The sequence below is a fragment of the Phascolarctos cinereus genome, unplaced genomic scaffold, assembly GCF_003287225.1.
Source record: "Phascolarctos cinereus isolate Bilbo 61053 unplaced genomic scaffold, phaCin_HiC Scaffold_4;HRSCAF=312, whole genome shotgun sequence".
Lineage (NCBI taxonomy): Eukaryota > Metazoa > Chordata > Mammalia > Diprotodontia > Phascolarctidae > Phascolarctos > Phascolarctos cinereus.
This window is the reverse complement of record NW_027555847.1, coordinates 349,643,254-349,663,180: the sequence shown is the minus strand read 5'-3', so window position 1 is coordinate 349,663,180 and position 19,927 is coordinate 349,643,254. Positions and strand designations below refer to the sequence as shown.

Below are 19,927 nucleotides of genomic sequence, written 5' to 3'. Positions count from 1 at the left end.
CTATCAAATGAGAGGCAAGTACTTGACCTGTTGTCTATAGGTTCTTACCCTCCTTCCCCTTAACACCAACGTAGAATCAAGACACTGTACAAGGATGTCAGACAGTCCTAACTGCTCCCTGTGGAGCAGATACTTCTCTGTTCTCTTTTCTGAACCATCTTTTCCCTTATTTCATGGTATTCTACTCCCAATTAAAGAGCCCAAGCTCTTCAGAAGAATGGTGCCATTGAGAGCTTATAAACAAATAATAAATAAAATAGTCTACCCTTCACTCACACAGGTGAGCATATCTCATCAATATGAGCTCTTTGATTAGGAATGAATGAGAATGGAGATCCTTCAAAACCTCAAAGGTGGGGCTTAAGGTAGATAAGGAGATGTAGAGGGATATTTCTTCTCATCTTTTTCACAGGCATAGAAACTGACTTATCTGGCATCTCTTATGAGCACCACATGTATCTAACATCATTCACATAAGCATGCACCTTTTACACTTCTATGGGTTTTATCATCTAAATTATAATTTCAATTAAATAACTGCAGCTTTATTAACTTCACAGGCTTATTGTAAGGATTCATGTTTGCTTTGCTGCTTTTAACTGGAGGTCTTTTTTGCTTCCTGGATGAAAGGCATAATGTACATTTAAAAAGAATTAATAGGCTTAGACGTTAGCTTTGGCCTTTAAACCTTAATCACTATTTATAATGAAAAACAGGATCTTCCCAAAATGGAGAACTTTCCTTATAAGAAAAAAAAAACATAGTACATTCACTGGGAGTGAATTATAAAATTAAGCATTAGTTTTCAACATAATGTTTTTCTGACAGTCAAAGATAGTGGTATTTTTAGATAGCCAAATATAGTATCCAAGTACAGTATAATAATAGCTTATGTGCCCAACTACATACTAAATTCTTAAATCACTAATAGGAAGGTAAAAAAAAAATCTATAACCATTTTCAAATCAATTCTAGGGAATGGGCAGTTTGGCTCTGCTCTGAGGAACTTTGGAAATGCTAATTGTGCCCTGACCATTAAATGGAACAAAGAAACTAAGGTCTGTATTATTGGGTCAGTCCAGTCTTCTCTTCTTGGAAGAGCCTGGATTGGATCAATCTATATTTATCCATGGTTCTTCCCACTCTGACCCAGGCGAGCTGAGAAGAAAAGGACCTACGCAGATCACTCTGGCCATAAGTGACCAGAAATAGGCTGCCCCATTTTCCCCAGGAGGTCTGTGCTTAGAGACAAAGAGCTAGAGTGTGGAAAGGTGACAAGTTTCACAGTAGAGCCACCAGCTAAATCATACTCTTCAGATGAGGAAAAGACCACCACTCAAAAGGCATGTGTCTCTTTAGTTAAAATTTGTTGTGCAGAGAATATTCACCCTAAATGATGCCCTTTTCAAATTATAAAGATATGTGGTGGGGGAGGATCATCTGTACAGAATCAGAGACAACATGGACAAGAATTATATAGGATTATAAGGGCATAGATGGGCTGTGGACTGTACTAACTGAGTGTAAATCCACATAAATGAAATCCCAGATCCACTGAAACACAGGAAAGATAGAATTAATTCAATGTCATAATGGATCTATGACTTCATCAACAAAAACGTTTTCTGCAACAATCCAAAATGCAACTGCCAATGACTCTCATCATGTGACTCTCCCATAAGTTTGTCACAAGAGGTCCCCTCAATGTACCAGCCACATCCCTCACTTTTTCTTTGCATGGCAAAGCTAACAATGGGGCATCTGAACTGTTTATCGGTTATCCTTTGGTCTTGCCATATGGCCAATCCATCTTCTTTTTTTAATCATACATTTATTTGCTATTGGACTAACAGGTGGCATCTCTAGATTTTAAAAGGAAAGTCATACAAAACAAGAGAAAAAGGTGGAAAGATGCAAAAAGGGTATTGCTCTTGCATCCATTTTGAAATGATCTTCAAAAAACTATCAAAGCATAATATACGTATAATAACTCCAATTGCTCTTTTCCCCTTCCTCCTCCCCATACATTGTAAGCAGAGTAGATCAGAGGTGACAAACACATGGCCCACGGGCTTTACATAGCCCACAACACTCCCAAGTGTGGCTCCAATCAGATTAATATATAACTGAGAAATATGCAAACAAAATATATAAAAACACAGTAAAACATATACTTTTAAAACTAACTCGGGGCAGCTAGGTGGCACAGTGGACAGAGTTCTGGCCTTGGAGTCAGGAGGACATGACTTCAAATCTAGTCTTAGACACACACAACACTTACTAGCTGTGTGACCCTGGGAAAGTCACTTAACCCAAATGCCTCACCAAAAAAGCAAAAAACAAAAAAACAAAACAAACAAATAAACAAAAAAAACTAAGTCACTACGCAGCCTGCAGGGATCTAAATGTTTGGATTAATGGTGCCCATTTCCAATTGAGTTTGACCCCAATGGAATAAATGAGGAGAGAAATATCAGTCTCTATACAGAGGATTTAAATTCAATTAATATTTCTAGAGCAAGGCAGTATCACTTCATGGACTGAGAACTAGATGTCAGGAAGACTGGGTTCAAATACTATCTGACACATGCTGGTTGTATGATCCTCTTTGCGACCCTGGCAACTGTCTTAAAAGTTCTAGGTCATGTAGCAGATACCAATCTATACTGATAGAAGGTGTATGCTTATTAGGAGGTTCCTATACCAATTAAATTACAGGTCCAGTCTAAATATATTGTCAAGTAAAATATCTATTTCCTGAATTTCCATGGACTTTTGAGCATCATAAAAGGCATATAGCAGCTAGGTAGTATGACAGAGTGCTAGGCTTGGAGTCAGAAAGACCTGAGTTCAAATCTGGCCTTAGACACTTAACTTACCTGTGAGACTTTGGCCAAGTCATTTAACCTGTTTGCCTCAGTTTCCTCAGGTGTAAAATGGGGGTAATAATCACCCCTACCTCCCAGGGTTGTTGTGAGAATCAAATCAGATAATAATTGTAAAATGCTTAGCACAGTGCCCAGCACATAGTAGGTGCTATAAATGTTAGCTACTCATATTCGGCAGTATTCTATCTGTACACATGTCCCCACAACTTCTGGCTGTCTTGCTCACCTATCCATACCCTGTAATGAGTATGCTTACACTCTGCTGAACATATGATCATATCATTAGTCTGAATTTAGGTGTGTATTTGTTGAAATAGTTGCAACTAGTTAGGTCCTCTGTAAGTAATTCCTCCTATCCCTACATCTAGAGGGAACAGGGGGTCAGCATCCCCTCAACAGTGTCCCAACACATATAGACTTCATACATATAGTGTACATTGCCCAATACGATTTTGATAACCTCCTATTACTTTCAAATTCACACAGAAAGAAGAGAAAACTGAAAGAATAGGATGCTAGCAGACCTCCTTATTCCCACATTTCAAGAATACTTCACTTCAGCCCTTTCTATGTAGAAGACCAAGCTGGCAGTGCGATGCTGTGATCACTTACGCTCAGCGTTTCCAAAGGGCTGCTACAACAGAGTTCTCAGTAAACAGCTGCTACGAGTGATCACACACATCTGCTTCCCTTTCACATTCAATCACCCACAACAGCTGTTTGCCAAAAATAGGGAATGAGAAGAAGGGACTAGCCATGTATTTTGGAACAGTTCTGAATGTAGATTCAAGGGACTTGCAACAGAAATAATATCTGATTGGGACTACACTGGTCTGTATCTACCCTAAGGCTTGTCCCAGCTCCACCATTATCACAGTAAGTATGGAACAAGAAAAGAGCTGTTTAATCTAGCTTTCCCACTATATATGCTCAGGACAAAACCATTTAAACAAACAATAAAACAACAAAAAGCCAAGGGGTGCATCTGCATCAATACCTGAATACTAAAAATCTGGTGAAGGCCAAGATGAATAGTATCCCAAATCCCCACTCGACCTGCCTTGAAGGCTGAAGGTAATGAAGGATAACTCTTGAGTATGCCACCAAATAGACAAATTGAAGAGCTGCACAGCACAGAAAGTTATTAAACTCAATGAAACATAAAAGCAAATGAAAAACATTGTAATAAGGATGAACTCTAAGCCTGACTGCTAGCTTCTGCAATAAAAAAATGTTTCTGAGTTTTATAACTCAGCATAAATCTTCTGACCAAGTACACAACTTAGTAAAACTGTCTACTAAGAAGGATATTTTCTAGTTTCTTTGCTTATTAGCAAAGGCAAGGGCTTTATTTACAGATTCAATTTAATTCAACAGTTAACATACATAGTGCTTTAAGGTTTTGGAAATCACTTTGTGTATACTGCTTCATTTACCTCAGATTAATTTCCAGAACATATGTTGTCAATTCAGGTTACACATTTTGTGCTGAACATTGCTATAGTAGCCAGTAGGATTATTTTTTTTAAAGTTCTTATTGATGTTTTCTATTTTTCACATCATCATAGTTCTCCCCAGCTGGTATCATAAAATCACACAGAAACTTCATTTTAGAAATTTAGAAGAAACTTAGATTCCTTCTACTGGCAAGTGACTCACCCATCTAAGGTCACATATCTAATCAGTGGTGATACCAGCACTAGAACTTAGGTCTTCCCACAGTCAACCCAGGGCACCCCTTCTCAGTGGCAAGCAATATAGTATAGAAGAAAATTAAGTCTATATATTGTGTTACATACTGAGAAACCACTATAAGTAATTTATAATAATTATAGAAACCCCCCCCAAAAAAAAATACCTCACTAATCAGAAATGACATCCATCAGTCTTTATTATAAAAACATGACAGGAAAAAAAATCGAACACAAGAACAGTGGATAAATTTTCCAAATCTAATCATACTGCAGTTTCTTCAGGATGCTGAGATTTGTCCTGATTGTAGGTCAGCCTCCAAACCCATCTTTCAATGGAAGATTAGAACTGATCTTTCAACTGTGAAATCCACTTTATTTTCCCTCTCAGGCTTCAACCTCCTTGACCTTTCTCTATAGCAATTCTTGACCACTCCTCCACCATACTGCCTCTTCCCTTGGCTTCTGTGATACTACTCTCTCCTGGGCCTAGTTGACATTCCTCCTTAGTCCCTTTCACTCGTTTATCTTCTTCCACTTTCTAAGTGTGGATGTCTCCCAACTTTCTGTTCCTGAGCCTCCTTCTTTTCTCTCTACATTTCTGTCTTTTCAGCATCCTCATTTATTCCTCTAGATTCACTATCATCTCTATTCAGATGGCTCTCAAATCACTTTATCAGGCCCTAATCTCTTATCTGAGCTGTAGGACCATATCCCCAGTAGCCTGTTTTGTGTCTCTCTTATTGCATATCCATCAGACACCTTAAGTACACATGTGTTAAATTCAAAGCTTATAAACTGAACTCGGCTCCCCCCGAACTTGCCCTTCTTCCTCACTTCCCTAGATCTGTTGAGAATACCACCATGCTGTTCTCTCAGACTTCAAAATCTGAGTCATCCTTGATTCTCCCCTCTCCCTTACCCCCATCAGTCAATCATCTGCCAAGCTCTATCCATGTTAATGTCCCTTCTCTCCATTCACATTAACAACTCTCTTGTTAAGACCCTCTTCACCACTGACTTGGCTATTGCAGTAGACTTCTAATTGATTTCCCTACCTCCAGCCTTGTCCTTCAACCCTTCACACAGCTACCAAACTAATCTACCAAAGAAAGTTTGTCTGAACACATTACTCAAAAAGTTTCAGTGGCTCCCTACCATCTCTAGGATAAAAGACAAACCTCTAAGGTTAGTATTTAAGGCCCCCAACCAACCAATCTTTTCCAGATTTGCTTCCCATTGCTGTCTTTTCACATCCTCAAGTTTCGGACCAACTGGATACACTAATTGTTCTGTCCCCTCAAACTCTACTATCTGCCTCCACACATTCCCACGTTTATAATGGGGCTCTTTCTTTATTTCTGCCTATCAACTGCCAATCAGTAAGCACTGATCAGGTGCCTACTACGTGCCAAACAATGTTCAAGGCATTGAAGATGCAAGGAATAAAAGGAAAGGAATAAGCATTTACAGAGCACCTATGATGTACCAAACACTGTGCTGAGTGCTTTTTGCAAACATTATCTCACTTTATACAAAGACAGAAATGAGACAGTCCACGATCAGTCTTTTTTTTTTAGACTCACCGACTGGCTCACTGGATAGATCACAGATTTAGAACTAGAAAAGGACCAACTAAACTGATCCCTTCTCTGTTTAAGAAACTGAAGTTCAGAAAGGATAAGTAACTTGCCTATAGCACCAGCTATTAAGTGTCAAGAGAAGCTCTTGAAAGAGGTCTTTAATAGGTTCACCTGGATTTTCTTTAGGCCTCCGATATTCAGTATTTTTATACCTTGCAAAATATGTGTTTTATTACTCACATAAACTAACATTAACACAATCCATAACATCTTATAAAGTTTCATTTATGTATTTTTAAAAGTTCTAACATGGACTCATCCAGTAAAAATTCCTTTAACTGAAAGGTAATAATTTTAGGAGTTCTTAAGCTTCTTTTTGAAACCAAAAAAAAAAAAAAAAGAAAAGTAGAAAGAAACATTAACCTGCATCTCTTGCTCAAAAAAACAATAATGGAAGAATAAACCATAAGAAGGTAGTCAGCATATTGTTAAGTCTTTAAAAGCTCGCTTCAATTCTATGTAGACTCAGAGGTAGAGAAAAAAAACATGCAAACAACCAAAATGAGGGTTAGTTGTACACAATATCATGACTATAAATATGCATTTGTCTTTTTTTGGGTCAGACTCACAACTAGCTTCATATATAAGGATTTATGTAATACATAACATGAATCCTACAACAGCTGATGTCCCCACATCCCAAATTGTTTAAGATTTGCCTCGAAAAGTGATTATAGGGCAGAGCGAGCCAAGATGGCAGAGCAAAAGCAGGCACTTGCTTGAGCTGTGCCCCAAACCCCTCCAAATACTTGTAAAAAATGACTGTAAATAAATTCTAGAGCAGCAGAACCCACAAAAAGACAGAGTGAAACAAACTTCCAGCCTAAGACAACCTGGATGGTCAATAGGAAAGATCTGTTGTGCTAGGCTGAGAGAGGAGCAGAGTTTAGCATGGGCTACGCCAGCAAAGACCAGGACTCAGCAAACCTGGAGCAGGCCTCAGGAGACTGAATCAAGGGGAGTTGTGGTAATTTCCAGACTTCTCAACCCCCAAATTCCAAAGACAACTTAGAAAGTCAGTGGGAAAGGTCAGTCAGACCTGAGTGAGAAAGGAGCATGGTCCAGCCCTGGTTCTAGTGCAGTCCTAGGGTGGTGGCCACAGTGGGAGTGGCTGCTTCTGGAGCTCTTAGCCCATAGGCAGTGGGGGGATTGAGCAGCTGATCAGAAGGGGATTGCAGGGATCTCTTTGCTGGCACTGAGACAGGATTCTCTTGCTTTGCCCGTAATTGGATTTGGGTCTCAGTCTTGGGCGGCAGTCCTGGGGCAAGGAAGAGCACTGGCACAGCAAAGCTTGTGGCAGTAGTAAAGAGGGAACCCACTTCTCATTTCCAGGGCAGAAAAGAGTGTTGTGTTCACTCACAGACCAGAGCACAGGCCAGGAAGAAGTAAACACCTCTCCTTAGAACACACTACCTTGGAAGAACTGAAAAATTGCAGGTCCTTAAAAGTATCACAGAAAACAGCTGCACAAAACCCCTGAAGCTTTAGACAGCACACCCTCCACACTGGAAGCATAGCCCTACCTTAACAAAGCATTTAAAAGTCAAGCAATTGTCTGGAAAGATGAGCAAACAGAGGAAAAACTCAGGATTATAGAATCTTACTTTGGTGACAAGGAAGATCAAAACATAAAACCAGAAGACAACAAGATCAAAGCTCCTACATCCAAAGCCCCTAAGAAATGGTCTCAGACCATGAAAGAGATCCATAAGGATTTTGAAAATCAAGTAAAAGAAGTAGAGGAAAAATTGGGAACATGCAAGATGCAAGAAAATCATGAAAAACGAGTCAACAGCTTGCTAATAGAGACCCAAAAAAATGCTAAAGAAAATAACACCTTAAAAAACAGGCTAGACCAAATGGCAAAAGAGGAGAAGAATGCCTTAAAAAGCAGAATTAACTAAAGGGAAAAGGAAGTCCAAAAGTTCACTGAAGAAAATACTTCCTTAAAAATTAGAATGGAAACTATGCCCAAAGGGCTACAAAAATGTGCATACCCTTTGATCCAGCAATAGCACTTCTAGGGCTAGATCCCAAAGAGATCAAACAAATGGCAAAAGGACCCACATGTACAAAAATATTCATAGCAGCTCTTTTTGTGGTAGCAAAGAATTGGAAATTGAGAGGATGCCCATCAACTGGGGAATGGCTGAGCAAGTTGTGGTATATGAATATGATGGAATACTATTGTGCTATAAGAAATGATGAACAGGCTGACTTCAGAAAAACCTGGAAAGACTTATATGGTCTGATGCTGAGTGAAGTGAGCAGAACCAAGAGGACTTTGTACACAATAATAACAGCCACGTTATGCAATGACTAAGAATGTTAAACTGAACCTTCTCAGCATTACGAGGATCTAAGACATCTCCAGAGGCCTCAGGATGGAAAATGCTGTCCACATCCAAAGAAAGAACTATGGAAGTCCAATCGCTATCACTTATTTTTACCTTCTGTTGAGTTTTGTTTCATCTTTCTGATGGTTCCTCCTATTGGTTTTAATTTTTACTTACAACTTCACTAATGTGAAAATATGTTTAATGGGTATGTAAATGTAAAGCCTATGTCAGATTGTGCGCTGTCTTGGGGAGGGTGGGGGAGAGGAAAAGGGAGAAAAATTTTCAACTCAAAAGCATATGGAAAAAAAAGAAAAAAATAAATTTAATTGAATAGTAGGCATTCAAAGGTTGTTCAATTAAAATTTAGCATTATCTTTTCAAAAAAAATTAGAATGGAACAAATAGAAGCTTATGACTTTATGAGAAATCATAAAACAAAACCAAAAGAATGAAAAAAAAAACAAAACAGAAGACAATGTGAAATATCTCACTGGAAAAACAACTGACCTGGAAAATAGATCCAGGGGAGATAACTTAAAAATTATTGGACTACCTGAAAGCCATGATCAAAAAAAAGAGCCTAGACATCATCTTTCAAGAAATTATCAAGGAAAACTGTTCTGATATTTTAGAACCAGATGGCAAAATAGAAATTGAAAGAATCCACAGAACCCCTCCTGAAAGAGATCCCCAAAGGAAAACTCCTAGGAATATTATAGCCAAATTCCAGAGTTCTCAGGTCAAGGAGAAAATATTGCAAGCAGCCAGAAAGAAACAATTCCAGTATTGGGGAAACACAATCAGGATAACACCAGATTTAACAGCTTCTACATTAAGAGATTAGAGAGCTTGGAATATGATATTTCAGAAGTCAAAAGACCTAGGATTAAAATCAAGAATCACCTACCCAGCAAAACTGAGTGTAATCAATGAGGGGAATAAATTCACATCCAATGATGTAGAGGAATTTAATGCATTCTTGAGAAGCCAGAGCTAAACAGAAAAACTGACTTTCAAATACAAGACTCAAGAGAAGCATGAAAAAAGGTAAACAGGAAAGAGAAATAATAAGGGACTTACTAAAGTTGAACTATTTACATTCCTACATGGAAAGATGATATGTGTAACTCATGAGACCTTTCTCATTATTAAGGTAGTTGGAGGGAATATATATAGACAGAGGGCACAGGGTGAGTTGACTATGAAGGGATGATATCTAAAAAAGAAATTAAAGGGTGAGAGAGGAATGTACTGGGAGAAGGAAAAAGGGAAAAGTAGAAAGGGAAAATTATCACACATAAAAGAGGCAAGAAAAAAGTTTATAGACGAGGGGAAGAGGGAGGAGGTGAGAAGGAATGAGTGAACTTTACTCTCATTGAATTTGGTTTAAGGAGGGAATAACATACACACCCAATTGGGTATGGAAATCTATCTTACTATACAGGAAAGTAGGGGGGAAGAGGATAAGAGAGAGAGGGGTGATAGAAGGGAGGACAGATTGGGGGGGCTAATCAGAAGCAAACAATTTTGAGGAGAGACCCGGACAAAGGAAAGAACAGAATAAATGGGGGGCCAGGATAGGATGGAGGGAAACATAGCTAGTCTTTCACAATATGACTATTATGGAAGTGTTTTGCATGACTGCATATGTATAGCCTATGTCGAATTGCTTGCCTTCTCAACCAGGGTGGGTGGGGAGGGAAGAGGGGACAGAATTTGGAACTCAAAAGTTTCAGAAACAAATGTTAGAAATTGTTTCTACGTGCAACTGGGAAATAAGATACACAGGCAAAGGGGTACTGAAATCTATTTTACCCTACAGGAAAATAGAAGGGGAAGAGGATGGGTGGGGGGGCTGCCTCGGTAATAGAGGGAAGAACAGATTGGGTGAAGGGGGAATCAGAATGCAGGATGTTATGGGTTGGGAGTAGAGGAGGAATGGGGAGAAAGTTTGGAATTCAAAATCTTGTGGAAGTAAATGTTGAAAACTACAAATAAATAAATAAATTGTAAAAAAAAAAAAAAGAGGATTTGCCTCACAGAATAATTAAATAAACCAATCTTTGAAAAATAATTGAACAAAGCCATCAATTTTTCCTAAGGAAAAATTCCTGGGGCCAGATGGGTTCACAAACAAATTCTACCCAATATTTAAAGAACAATTAATCCCAATACTATATAAATGATTTGGGAAAATAGGGAAAAAAGGAGTTCTACCAAATTACTTTTATTACACAAATACAGTGCTGATACCTAAAACAGGAAGAGTCAAAACAGAGGAAGAAAATTATAGACCAATTACTCTAATGAATATACATGCAAAACTTTTCAACAAAATACTAGCAAGGAGATTACAGCAATATATCACAAGGATCATTCACTATGACCAGGTAGGATGTATACCAAAAATACAGGGCTGGTTCAATAGTAGGAAAACTATTAGCATAATTGGCCATATCAAAAACAAAACTAACAGAAATCATATCATTATCTCAACAAATGCAGAAAAAGCCTTTGACAAAACATAATGCCCATTCCTATTAAAAACACTAGAGAGCATAAAAATAAAAGGAGTTTTCCTTAAAATAATAAGTAATATTTACTTAAAACCATCAGTAAGCACTATCTGTAATGGGGATAGGCTAGAAGCCTTCCCAATAAGATTAGAGGTGAAACAAGGATGCTCATTATCACCTCTATGATTCAATATTGTACTAGAAATGTTAGCTATAGCAATAAGAGAAGAAAAAGAAATTGAAGGAATTAGAATAGGCAATGAGGAAACAAAACTTAGAGAATGCTAGAGAATCAACTAAAAAACACTTGAAATAATAACTTTAGCAAAGTTGTAGGATACAAAATTAACCCACATAAATATCAGCATTTCTATATATTGCCAACAAAGTGCAGCAGCAAGAGATAAAGAGAAATTCCATTTAAAATAACTATAGACAATATAAAATACTTGGGAATCTACCTGCCAAGACAAATCCAGGAACTATATGTATATAATTACAAAACACTTTTCACACAAAGTCAGATCTGAACAACTGGAAAAATATTAATCACTCATGGGTAGGCCGAGCCAATATAATAAAAACGACATTTCTACCTAAATTAATCTATTTATTCAATGCCATACCCAATCAAACTATCAAAAATTATTTCACAGAGCTAGGAAAAAATGATAACAAAATTCATCTGGAAGAACAAAAGGGCAAGGCTATCAAGAGAATCAATGAAAAAATGTAAAGGAAGATGTTCTAGCCATACCAGATCTCAAACTGTATTACAAAGTGCTTATTATCAAAACAATCTGGTACTGACTAAGAAACAGGGTGGTGGATGAGTGGAACAGAGTAGGTACACATTACATTATAGTAAATGACCACAGTAATCTAGTATATGATAAACCCAAATATCCAAGCTTTTTGAACAAAACTTTATTATTTGACAAAAACTGCTGGGAAAATTAAAACATAGCATGGCAGAAACTGAGTATAGGCCAATGTCTCACACCACATTCCAAGACAAGGTCAAAATGAGTACATAATTTACACATAAAGAGAGATACCATAAGTAAATTAGGAGAGCATGGAATAGCTTATTTGTCAGATCTATGGACAAGGGAAAAATTTAACATCAAAGAAACTACAGAGAGCAATACAAAATGTAAAATAGATAATTTTGATTATATAAAACTAAAAAGTTTTGCATAAACAAAACCAATGCAATCAAAATTGAAAGGAAAGCAGAACACAAAGAAAAACATTTTTCAACAAATATCTCTGATAAAGGCCTCATTTCTCAAATATATAGAGAACTGAGTCAAATTTATAAAAATACAAGTCATTCCCCAATTGATAAATGGTCAAAGGCTATGAATAGGCAGTTTTCAGACAAAGAACCAAAGTTATCTATAATTATATGAAAAAGTTCCAAATTACTATTGATTAGAGAAACGCAAATATAAACAACTATGAGGTACCACCTCAGAACTGTATAGCCCACTAGATCTATATCCTAGAGACATCAAAAGAAAATGGAAAAGAACATATTTGTACAAAATATAGATATGAGCTCTTTTTGTGGTGGTTAAGAATCAGAAATCAAGAGGATGCCCATCAATTGGAGGAATGGATAAATAAGCTGTAATATATGATGGTGATGGAATATTATTACGCTATAATAAACGACAAGTAGGATGATTTCAGAAAAACCTGGAAAGACTTATAAGAACTGATGCAAATTGAAGTGAGCAGAACCAGGAGCATGTTATACACAGTAAAAGCAATACTGTACAATGAAGAACTGTGAATGACTTAGCTATTCTCAGAAATACAATGATCCAAGACAATCCCAAATGATTCATGATGAAGCATGCTATCTGCCTCCAGATAAAGAATTGACACTATCTGAAGACAAAATGAAACATTTTTCTTTTTTCCTTTCTTTCTCGTTCTTTCCTTCTATTTGAGTCTTCTTGTGCAAAATGACTAATATAGAAATGTTTTACATGATTGCACATGTATAAAGTATATCATACTGCTTACAATCTTGGAGGATGGAGGGAAGGGAGGGATAGAATTTGGAACTCAAAATTATAAAAAAGTTCTTAAAACTGTTTTTACATGTAATTAGGAAAAAATAAAATATTATTTTTAAAGGTTTTCCTTGATTATAGGCCATTAGTAAATAGAAGCATTTTTTATTTCAGAAGTGTCGAATTTCACAATTTTCTGTATTTCATTGCAAAAAATCATTCATCAAATAGTTATACAATCATGCTTCTGATCAATTCATCAAAAGTTTATCAAGTACTATATAACTATATGCAGACTACTACACTGGGCACTGGGATATAAAGAAAAAAAGCAACAAAACATTCTCTTAAGGAGTTTACATTCTGATGACAAAAAGTCGTAATTAAACTAATTAATAGCAACCATCAGAAGTATATACAAGATTAGTTGCTAATTGTTCCTACTACCTATGAATCTGTTATGACATTGATAAATGCACGTACTGAATCACAATGTTCAAGCTCAGTATCAAAAAAATAACCTGATTCTGACTCTGCAAGAAAATGCACTTTAGCGTAAAATATGAGCAGCCTGAGTACATTACAGGACTTCACAAAATATTTTAATACTCCAAAAGAAGGTCTCCAACGCAATGCACAGATCCTCTGATGGACGCTCTATGAAAGGACAAAGGCAACAATCACACAAGATGAGAAGGCATGGATGGATTGTGAATGGCAGTAGGGCAACACTGGTGAGCTGGAAGGAACCCCTAAAGGTAATCCAGTGAAATACTTATTTTACAGTTGAGGAATCTAAGGCTGAGTGAGGATTAAGTGACTTGCATAGAGTCACAGAGGTATTTTATTAAGTAGCAGACCCATGATTTGAAATGAAATCTTCTCATCTTTCAACTCAAAATCCAGCAAATCTTTCCATGAGACCAAATACAAACCCATGAAACCACAGAACTGACTATTCTCATGTAAGTATAGTTAAGAAGTTAAAAAAAAAATAGCTACTTACTGGAATCATCCAATTGGCCAGATCACCAAACTTTGAAACCTGCATCGCTCCTAACATTGTTAAGTTGACATGGCCACTAATAAAAGGGAAACAAATATAATTAATACTTGCCACTGAAACAAGCTTCAAGATCTTCATGTTATTTATTGGCTTATCATGTGTAGAATCACAGCATGTTGGAGTTGGAATACATATATAATCAAATCCTAAATTACAAGTTCCTCGTAGAAAAGCTTTCTGCTTTTGCTGCACTGGAGCTATTCTACCAAGAGGAATAAGAATTCTGGGGCTGGAAAGAAGCTTAGATATCATCTAATCCAACCTCTTCATTTTATAAATGAGGAAAGTCCCAGAGAAGCACAATGAATTGCCCAAAGCAATAAAAGTAAAAATTAATAATAGTAGATTGTATCTCTCTACCACCAATAAAAATTTAATTTCAAAGATATGTCATTATATTCCACATATGTGGAGGAATAATATTTAATACTTCTTTAAATGTTAGATTTTGTAACCAGTAGTTGCTTGTAAACAAACAAAACAGGCAGGTGCATATGGTTAGTTTTTTTTTTTCCAGGAGAAAGAATTAGACAAACAGGAGGGGCCATAAATAGAAGATATTTGAGCATAATCAATTCATATGAAAGGCTGAAAAAGTGCAAATTTCCAATTACAGATGCATTTTTATGCAATTCATTCTAGAGTTCTTATATAAAAAGTAACCTTTTAATTATACAGTAGGCTGAATATTTCAACTACCAATATTCAATTAAAATTATTTCAGAAGCTATTGCTGAACAAATCCATGATAGTTTTACAGCTGTTAAACATGTATTCTGCTTCTCAGTACTGCTAATATGCTTAGGGAGTGACTCAGCTCATTCCACCTCATGCGAAACATGAGGGGTTCAGTTATTACATACCCTCTAATCATAGCAAATGATTCATCGCTGGAGAAATACGAGGCCCCTGGAAGAACAGTGACTGTTTCCTTGCCTGAAAAGAAGTAGGTATTAGATTTCCTAATAGAGAAACAGTACTCACATTACCAACAGAGGAAAAGAGCTACACAATTTTCTCTCTTTTTTCTCAAAAAGATCGTAAGACTTGATTTGCTGAATATCAAAACCCTATTGGAATGCCTTTGCTGGAAGCGCCTCCATGCCTCACGGAATGGGGAGCTAAGGATGTTTACTGGATAAAGCCTATCACAATCCAATGCCAACTATCTATCATTAGAAAGACGAGGCATGTGAAGTGAAAACATAGATGATACAAACAAAAATTAAAATAGAAAAAAATATATTTTTAGAGTGAAATTATTGACAAAAAGACCTAAATAATAATATAGGAAAGGATTGCTTATCCAATTACCTAACAATTACATCCTTCTACTGCAGGGGTGAACCGGCAAATGTTTAACAATTGCGGGGGAGGGAGGGAGAGAAGGAAGTGTAAGCAGGACCCACTTAGGGTTTAATTTGAATTATTAACATTTTCTCCTTTACTTCCTTAAGTATAAAAAATCAACAGAACAATAAACCAAAACCTGATTTTTATCTTTCTGATTTCTTGTGTGTAAACGTTCAGATTGTAAATTTAATAACTGGCAAGCTGAGCTGGCTGCAGCTCACCAGAGACTAGAGCTGGGGCCTGCTGTTCCCAGCTCCCTTTCCACTAGGCTTTGCTGATTCCCTTGTTCCAATTTCTAACCTACCCAACTATAAAAACAGTTCCAAAGAACTTGACCCTCACTCTAGGTGATAAAATTAAAATTTTTTTTAATTTATATTTTTTGAACTTAAAAAATAAAACAAGCATTTCCATAATATAGTAGAATAGGAAAAAAAGATAATTATACAAGAAATTGCAAATCTATTATGTACAACTTGCTATTCCTTTTAAATATATAATAGTTATCATGTAACTTTCTTTTTTTTCCCATTTTTTCTCCCCTCCACCCTGGAGAAGGCTACCATTAGACACAAATATGTATATATAGATGTAAAACTATTCTATGCATAGTCCTATTTATCAATTCTTTCTTTGGATGCAAACAGTCACAGGACTTTGCCAATCTATTTTTAAAGGCAAGGCGTTACATTTCCTTCAGATTCATACTTGGTGAGGCCTTTGGAATACGACTTTCTTTTGCATATGTCATGCAGAGAGCTAATATTTTAAACATTTTCAAGTCAAGAAAAGTCAAACAAGAGGTAAGCAGGGAAACTAGATATAAAGAAAACTGGGCTGAAATGTGGATGCTAATCTAAACTCCATAATTATTCCATGTGCGTGTTTCTGTATAAATTCCTTATCTGTAAAATGAGGCAGATAGACTCACTCCCTAATTAATTCTCACATCAGTCCTTTGAACAACCAGACTGGCCTATGCAAAGTGCTTTTGGCAATTCAACATAATGCATTTAAATATTTATGAGTGCTCCCAAAATATAAAAACTGCTATTATTGTTATTATATAACCCTGAAACTAATTATACCCTAGGGGTCTGTTAGTCAACCTGTTAGTATAAGAGCTTCCACTGAGAACTATCAGTAGGATTATCTAAATAACCTATGTTTCCCTTTTTAGCACAAGAACAACGTATTCATTTTTTTTCCATGCCATTTATTTGGTGTTCTCTTACCCAAGGCCTTGCCCTAAGAAACTTCTGTCCAAGGCAGCCACTAACCAGAAAATAAAAAAACAAAAATTCTGAAAAGGATTTTGGAGAAAGCTTCAGAATATACAAAACAAAGCTTTGCAGCATGGTTTTTCCATGTGATCTACATTTTGTATTCATTCCACAAATCAGTCTAAAATTTATATATCACATATATTTAACATAATTATATATAAATTGTATAAATTTTAAAATTTTACATATATATCAGAGAATTTTAGAACTGGAAAGGACTTTGGAGATTTTCTAGTCCAATTTACCTAGTTTAATGGGTTTTCAGATATCACTTAATAAAACTGGTGGTGCTATTGAGTTCCTTCTTAATCTCAGTGACCTCCTATCACTAGAAAAACCACTACTTTTCAAGGAAATGTGAGTTTTTATTAACTCAGGACTGAAACTCTGAAAATGGTATCATTCATTTGCAAAGAACTCACTAATATCATAAATTAATTAAGCCAAGGTGCAAATATTTTCACAGATCAATGAGCCATTGCCAAAGGACACATTTAAATTAAATTATAGCCTTGGTTAAATGTCATTGCCATATCTCAGAGTGCTTTTTGGAGTTGAACTGTGGTAGTTAACTCTAACTATTGAGAATAGTCTGTTTACTTCAGCAAAATTCTAAATGCCAAATGTTGGCAGCTGGTCTTCATGTTCCTCTGAAATTCTGAAGTAAAAGTTCACTGCTTTAGGGAGAAAGGTTAGGCAAGGGAAAGTCATGCCCATCCCACATACAGTTTGCAATCCTAATAAAAGATACATTAAAATGTATGAATAAAGATGCCATAGGGCAACCGACCCCGGAAGTTAGGAGGACCTGAGTTCAAATCTGGACTCAGACACTTGACACTTACTAGCTGTGTGACCCTCGGCAATTCACTTAACCCTACTGCCTAGCTAAAAAACAAAAACAAAATACAGACACTATCCCCTATAGAGAAGCCTGGTTTATTTCCCTCTATAATCTTGGGATATTGGCTGCAGGTGAGTCTAATTCTTCTCAGTAGTTAAACATAAAGCTGGATTAAAGTGTAAGGAAGGGCAAAAGAAGAAGACATTGTTAAAACTCTACTGGACTTGAAAGGAGAACCAAATTTGGTGTTAATTCCAAGAAACTTGATGATAAAGTCTCATCTCTTTCCACTTCCCTCCCCCCCACACAAACACACACACACACACACACACACACGAAACTGGGTTAAAAGCATGTAAATGCTTGGTTGAGGGGAGACTTTTGGTTAATGGACTCCATTAGACAGTGAGCTTCTCCAATAGACTTTGAGCTCCCTAAAGGCAGGAACTGGTCTTTGCCTTTCACTGTATCTTTAACTCAATACCTGACACATAATAGTTGTAACAAATGCTAATTGACTGATTGGAGCTGAGAAGAGAGGTCCATAAAGCTAGTCTTCCTTATCCCCTCTCCTTTACACTAAACTGCATCTTCTAACATGAAAGGTAGGATGTAGCCTAAGAGACCACTGTTGTTAGGTATAAAAAGAAATCATAAAGGAATAGTCTGAAGAAATCTCCTTATAAGTGATTTTACCTGCATTAATCAGGTCTGCATCAGCTTCATTTTCCAATGGATAAGGACCCTATCAAAAAAAAAAAAAAGCACAATCTCATTAAGTAAAAGAGTTATCGTGCTGAGCCACACATACTGAAAACACAGCCATAAGTTATCCAGAAGAGGCTAGAAAATTCCATTTGGTAAACTTCTGAGGAATTCTTTCTAAAATTTTGCTTCCCTTAATTCATTAGTCCTTTCACATTAATATTTATGTAAGAATATAGGCAACAGAGGAAGATTAGTGGCTAAGTGCTGTGCTTGTAGTCATTAAGACCTAGATTCAAATCATCTCTATGACATTAGCCCTCACTTTGGGTAAATCTCTTAATTTCTACGAACCACTAACAGCTCTCTAGGACTTTAAATCTCAGATGGTTGTAATGAAAGGTGTTGGAGGAGGCAGTTCGGTTCCCAGTGGTGATTAAATCACAGATGCTTCCAGTATTTGTATATCAGTGCAGAATGAAGCTGCGTGCCATGGAAGGGTTGGAATTACCATCAATAGAGGTTGCTGTCACTCTAGTGATATCAAGGTTCCCCCAAAGTACCAGATATCATAGGATCACAGATCCTATTAGCGCTAATATTCTTGCTAAAAGAGACCTTAGAAGTCACCTAATCCATCTTCCTTCATTTTAAAGATGAGAAAATTGAAGCCCAGAGTAAAATGACTTTGTCAAAGTCACACACACACACTCACACACACACACACACATACACACACAGAGAATACTAGAACAGGATTAGAACAAGTCAGTACTCTTTCAACAACATTTAGTAAACAGCTTCAAAAATTAGGTATTGAAGTCAGAAATTAAACTTTAGACAACATAAAATAGCTATTTAATCAAGTAATTCGCTGAGTGAGCAGTAGTTTTGTGAGTAGTAAGTAGGTATCAGCAGTCTTCATAAATCTTTATGAGTAAATATTAACTAGCCACATTTTCAATATATTTGTACATCTAAAAAGGTTAATTGTGGGCAAGCAAGCTTCAATTTTCCCATCTGTGGAAGGAAGGGGTTAGCTTGAATTATAGTATCTACAATCTATTCTGGTTTTCTGATGTGAAACTACTGTTTTTTTTTTAATTCTACATGAATCTGTTTTCTTCATTTTAACATCATTAATCAAGTGCTTATGGAACACCTATGTGCCCAGCATTATTACTATTATTTTAACTACTTAGTTGCAAATTATGTATACTTATAGTTGTTAAAATTATAATAGTAACTAATATTTACTTTGTGGTAGGCACTCTAAAAAATTTCAAACCATAGTCCCCAGGTACATGTTATTACATATCACTGTCATGGAGACAAATAAAACAAATTGCATTGAGATCTTTCTTAACTGGTTGTGAAATAATAGCAACACTCCTTGTCTTTTAGAAATTAGCTTTCAATCATTCAAGACAGAGCTTCACTCGGGACTTTAAAATGTAGAATTTATATAATGACTTAAGTTTTGCAAAGAGCTTTACAAATATTATCTCATTTGATCCTGACAACCACCCTGGGAGTTGGGTGCTATCATTATCTCCATTTTACAGATGA

General features: G+C 36.4%; 1 protein-coding gene across 2 annotated transcripts in view; it reads right to left on the bottom strand.

The window, feature by feature from the left end:
• The window catches only part of OXCT1 (3-oxoacid CoA-transferase 1), a 174,545-nt gene that overhangs the window by 63,020 nt on the left and 91,598 nt on the right, over positions 1 to 19,927 (bottom strand). For both annotated transcript variants that reach the window (XR_013486150.1, XM_020996361.2), the window contains exons 11-13: positions 18,350 to 18,398; positions 15,034 to 15,106; positions 14,111 to 14,186 (exon numbers count right to left, since the gene is read on the bottom strand). Coding sequence is in view for 1 of the 2 variants with exons in the window: in XM_020996361.2 (XP_020852020.1) it covers positions 14,111 to 14,186; positions 15,034 to 15,106; positions 18,350 to 18,398 (198 nt within the window). In the remaining variant the exon portion in view is untranslated. The remainder of the gene's footprint in view (positions 1 to 14,110; positions 14,187 to 15,033; positions 15,107 to 18,349; positions 18,399 to 19,927) is intronic.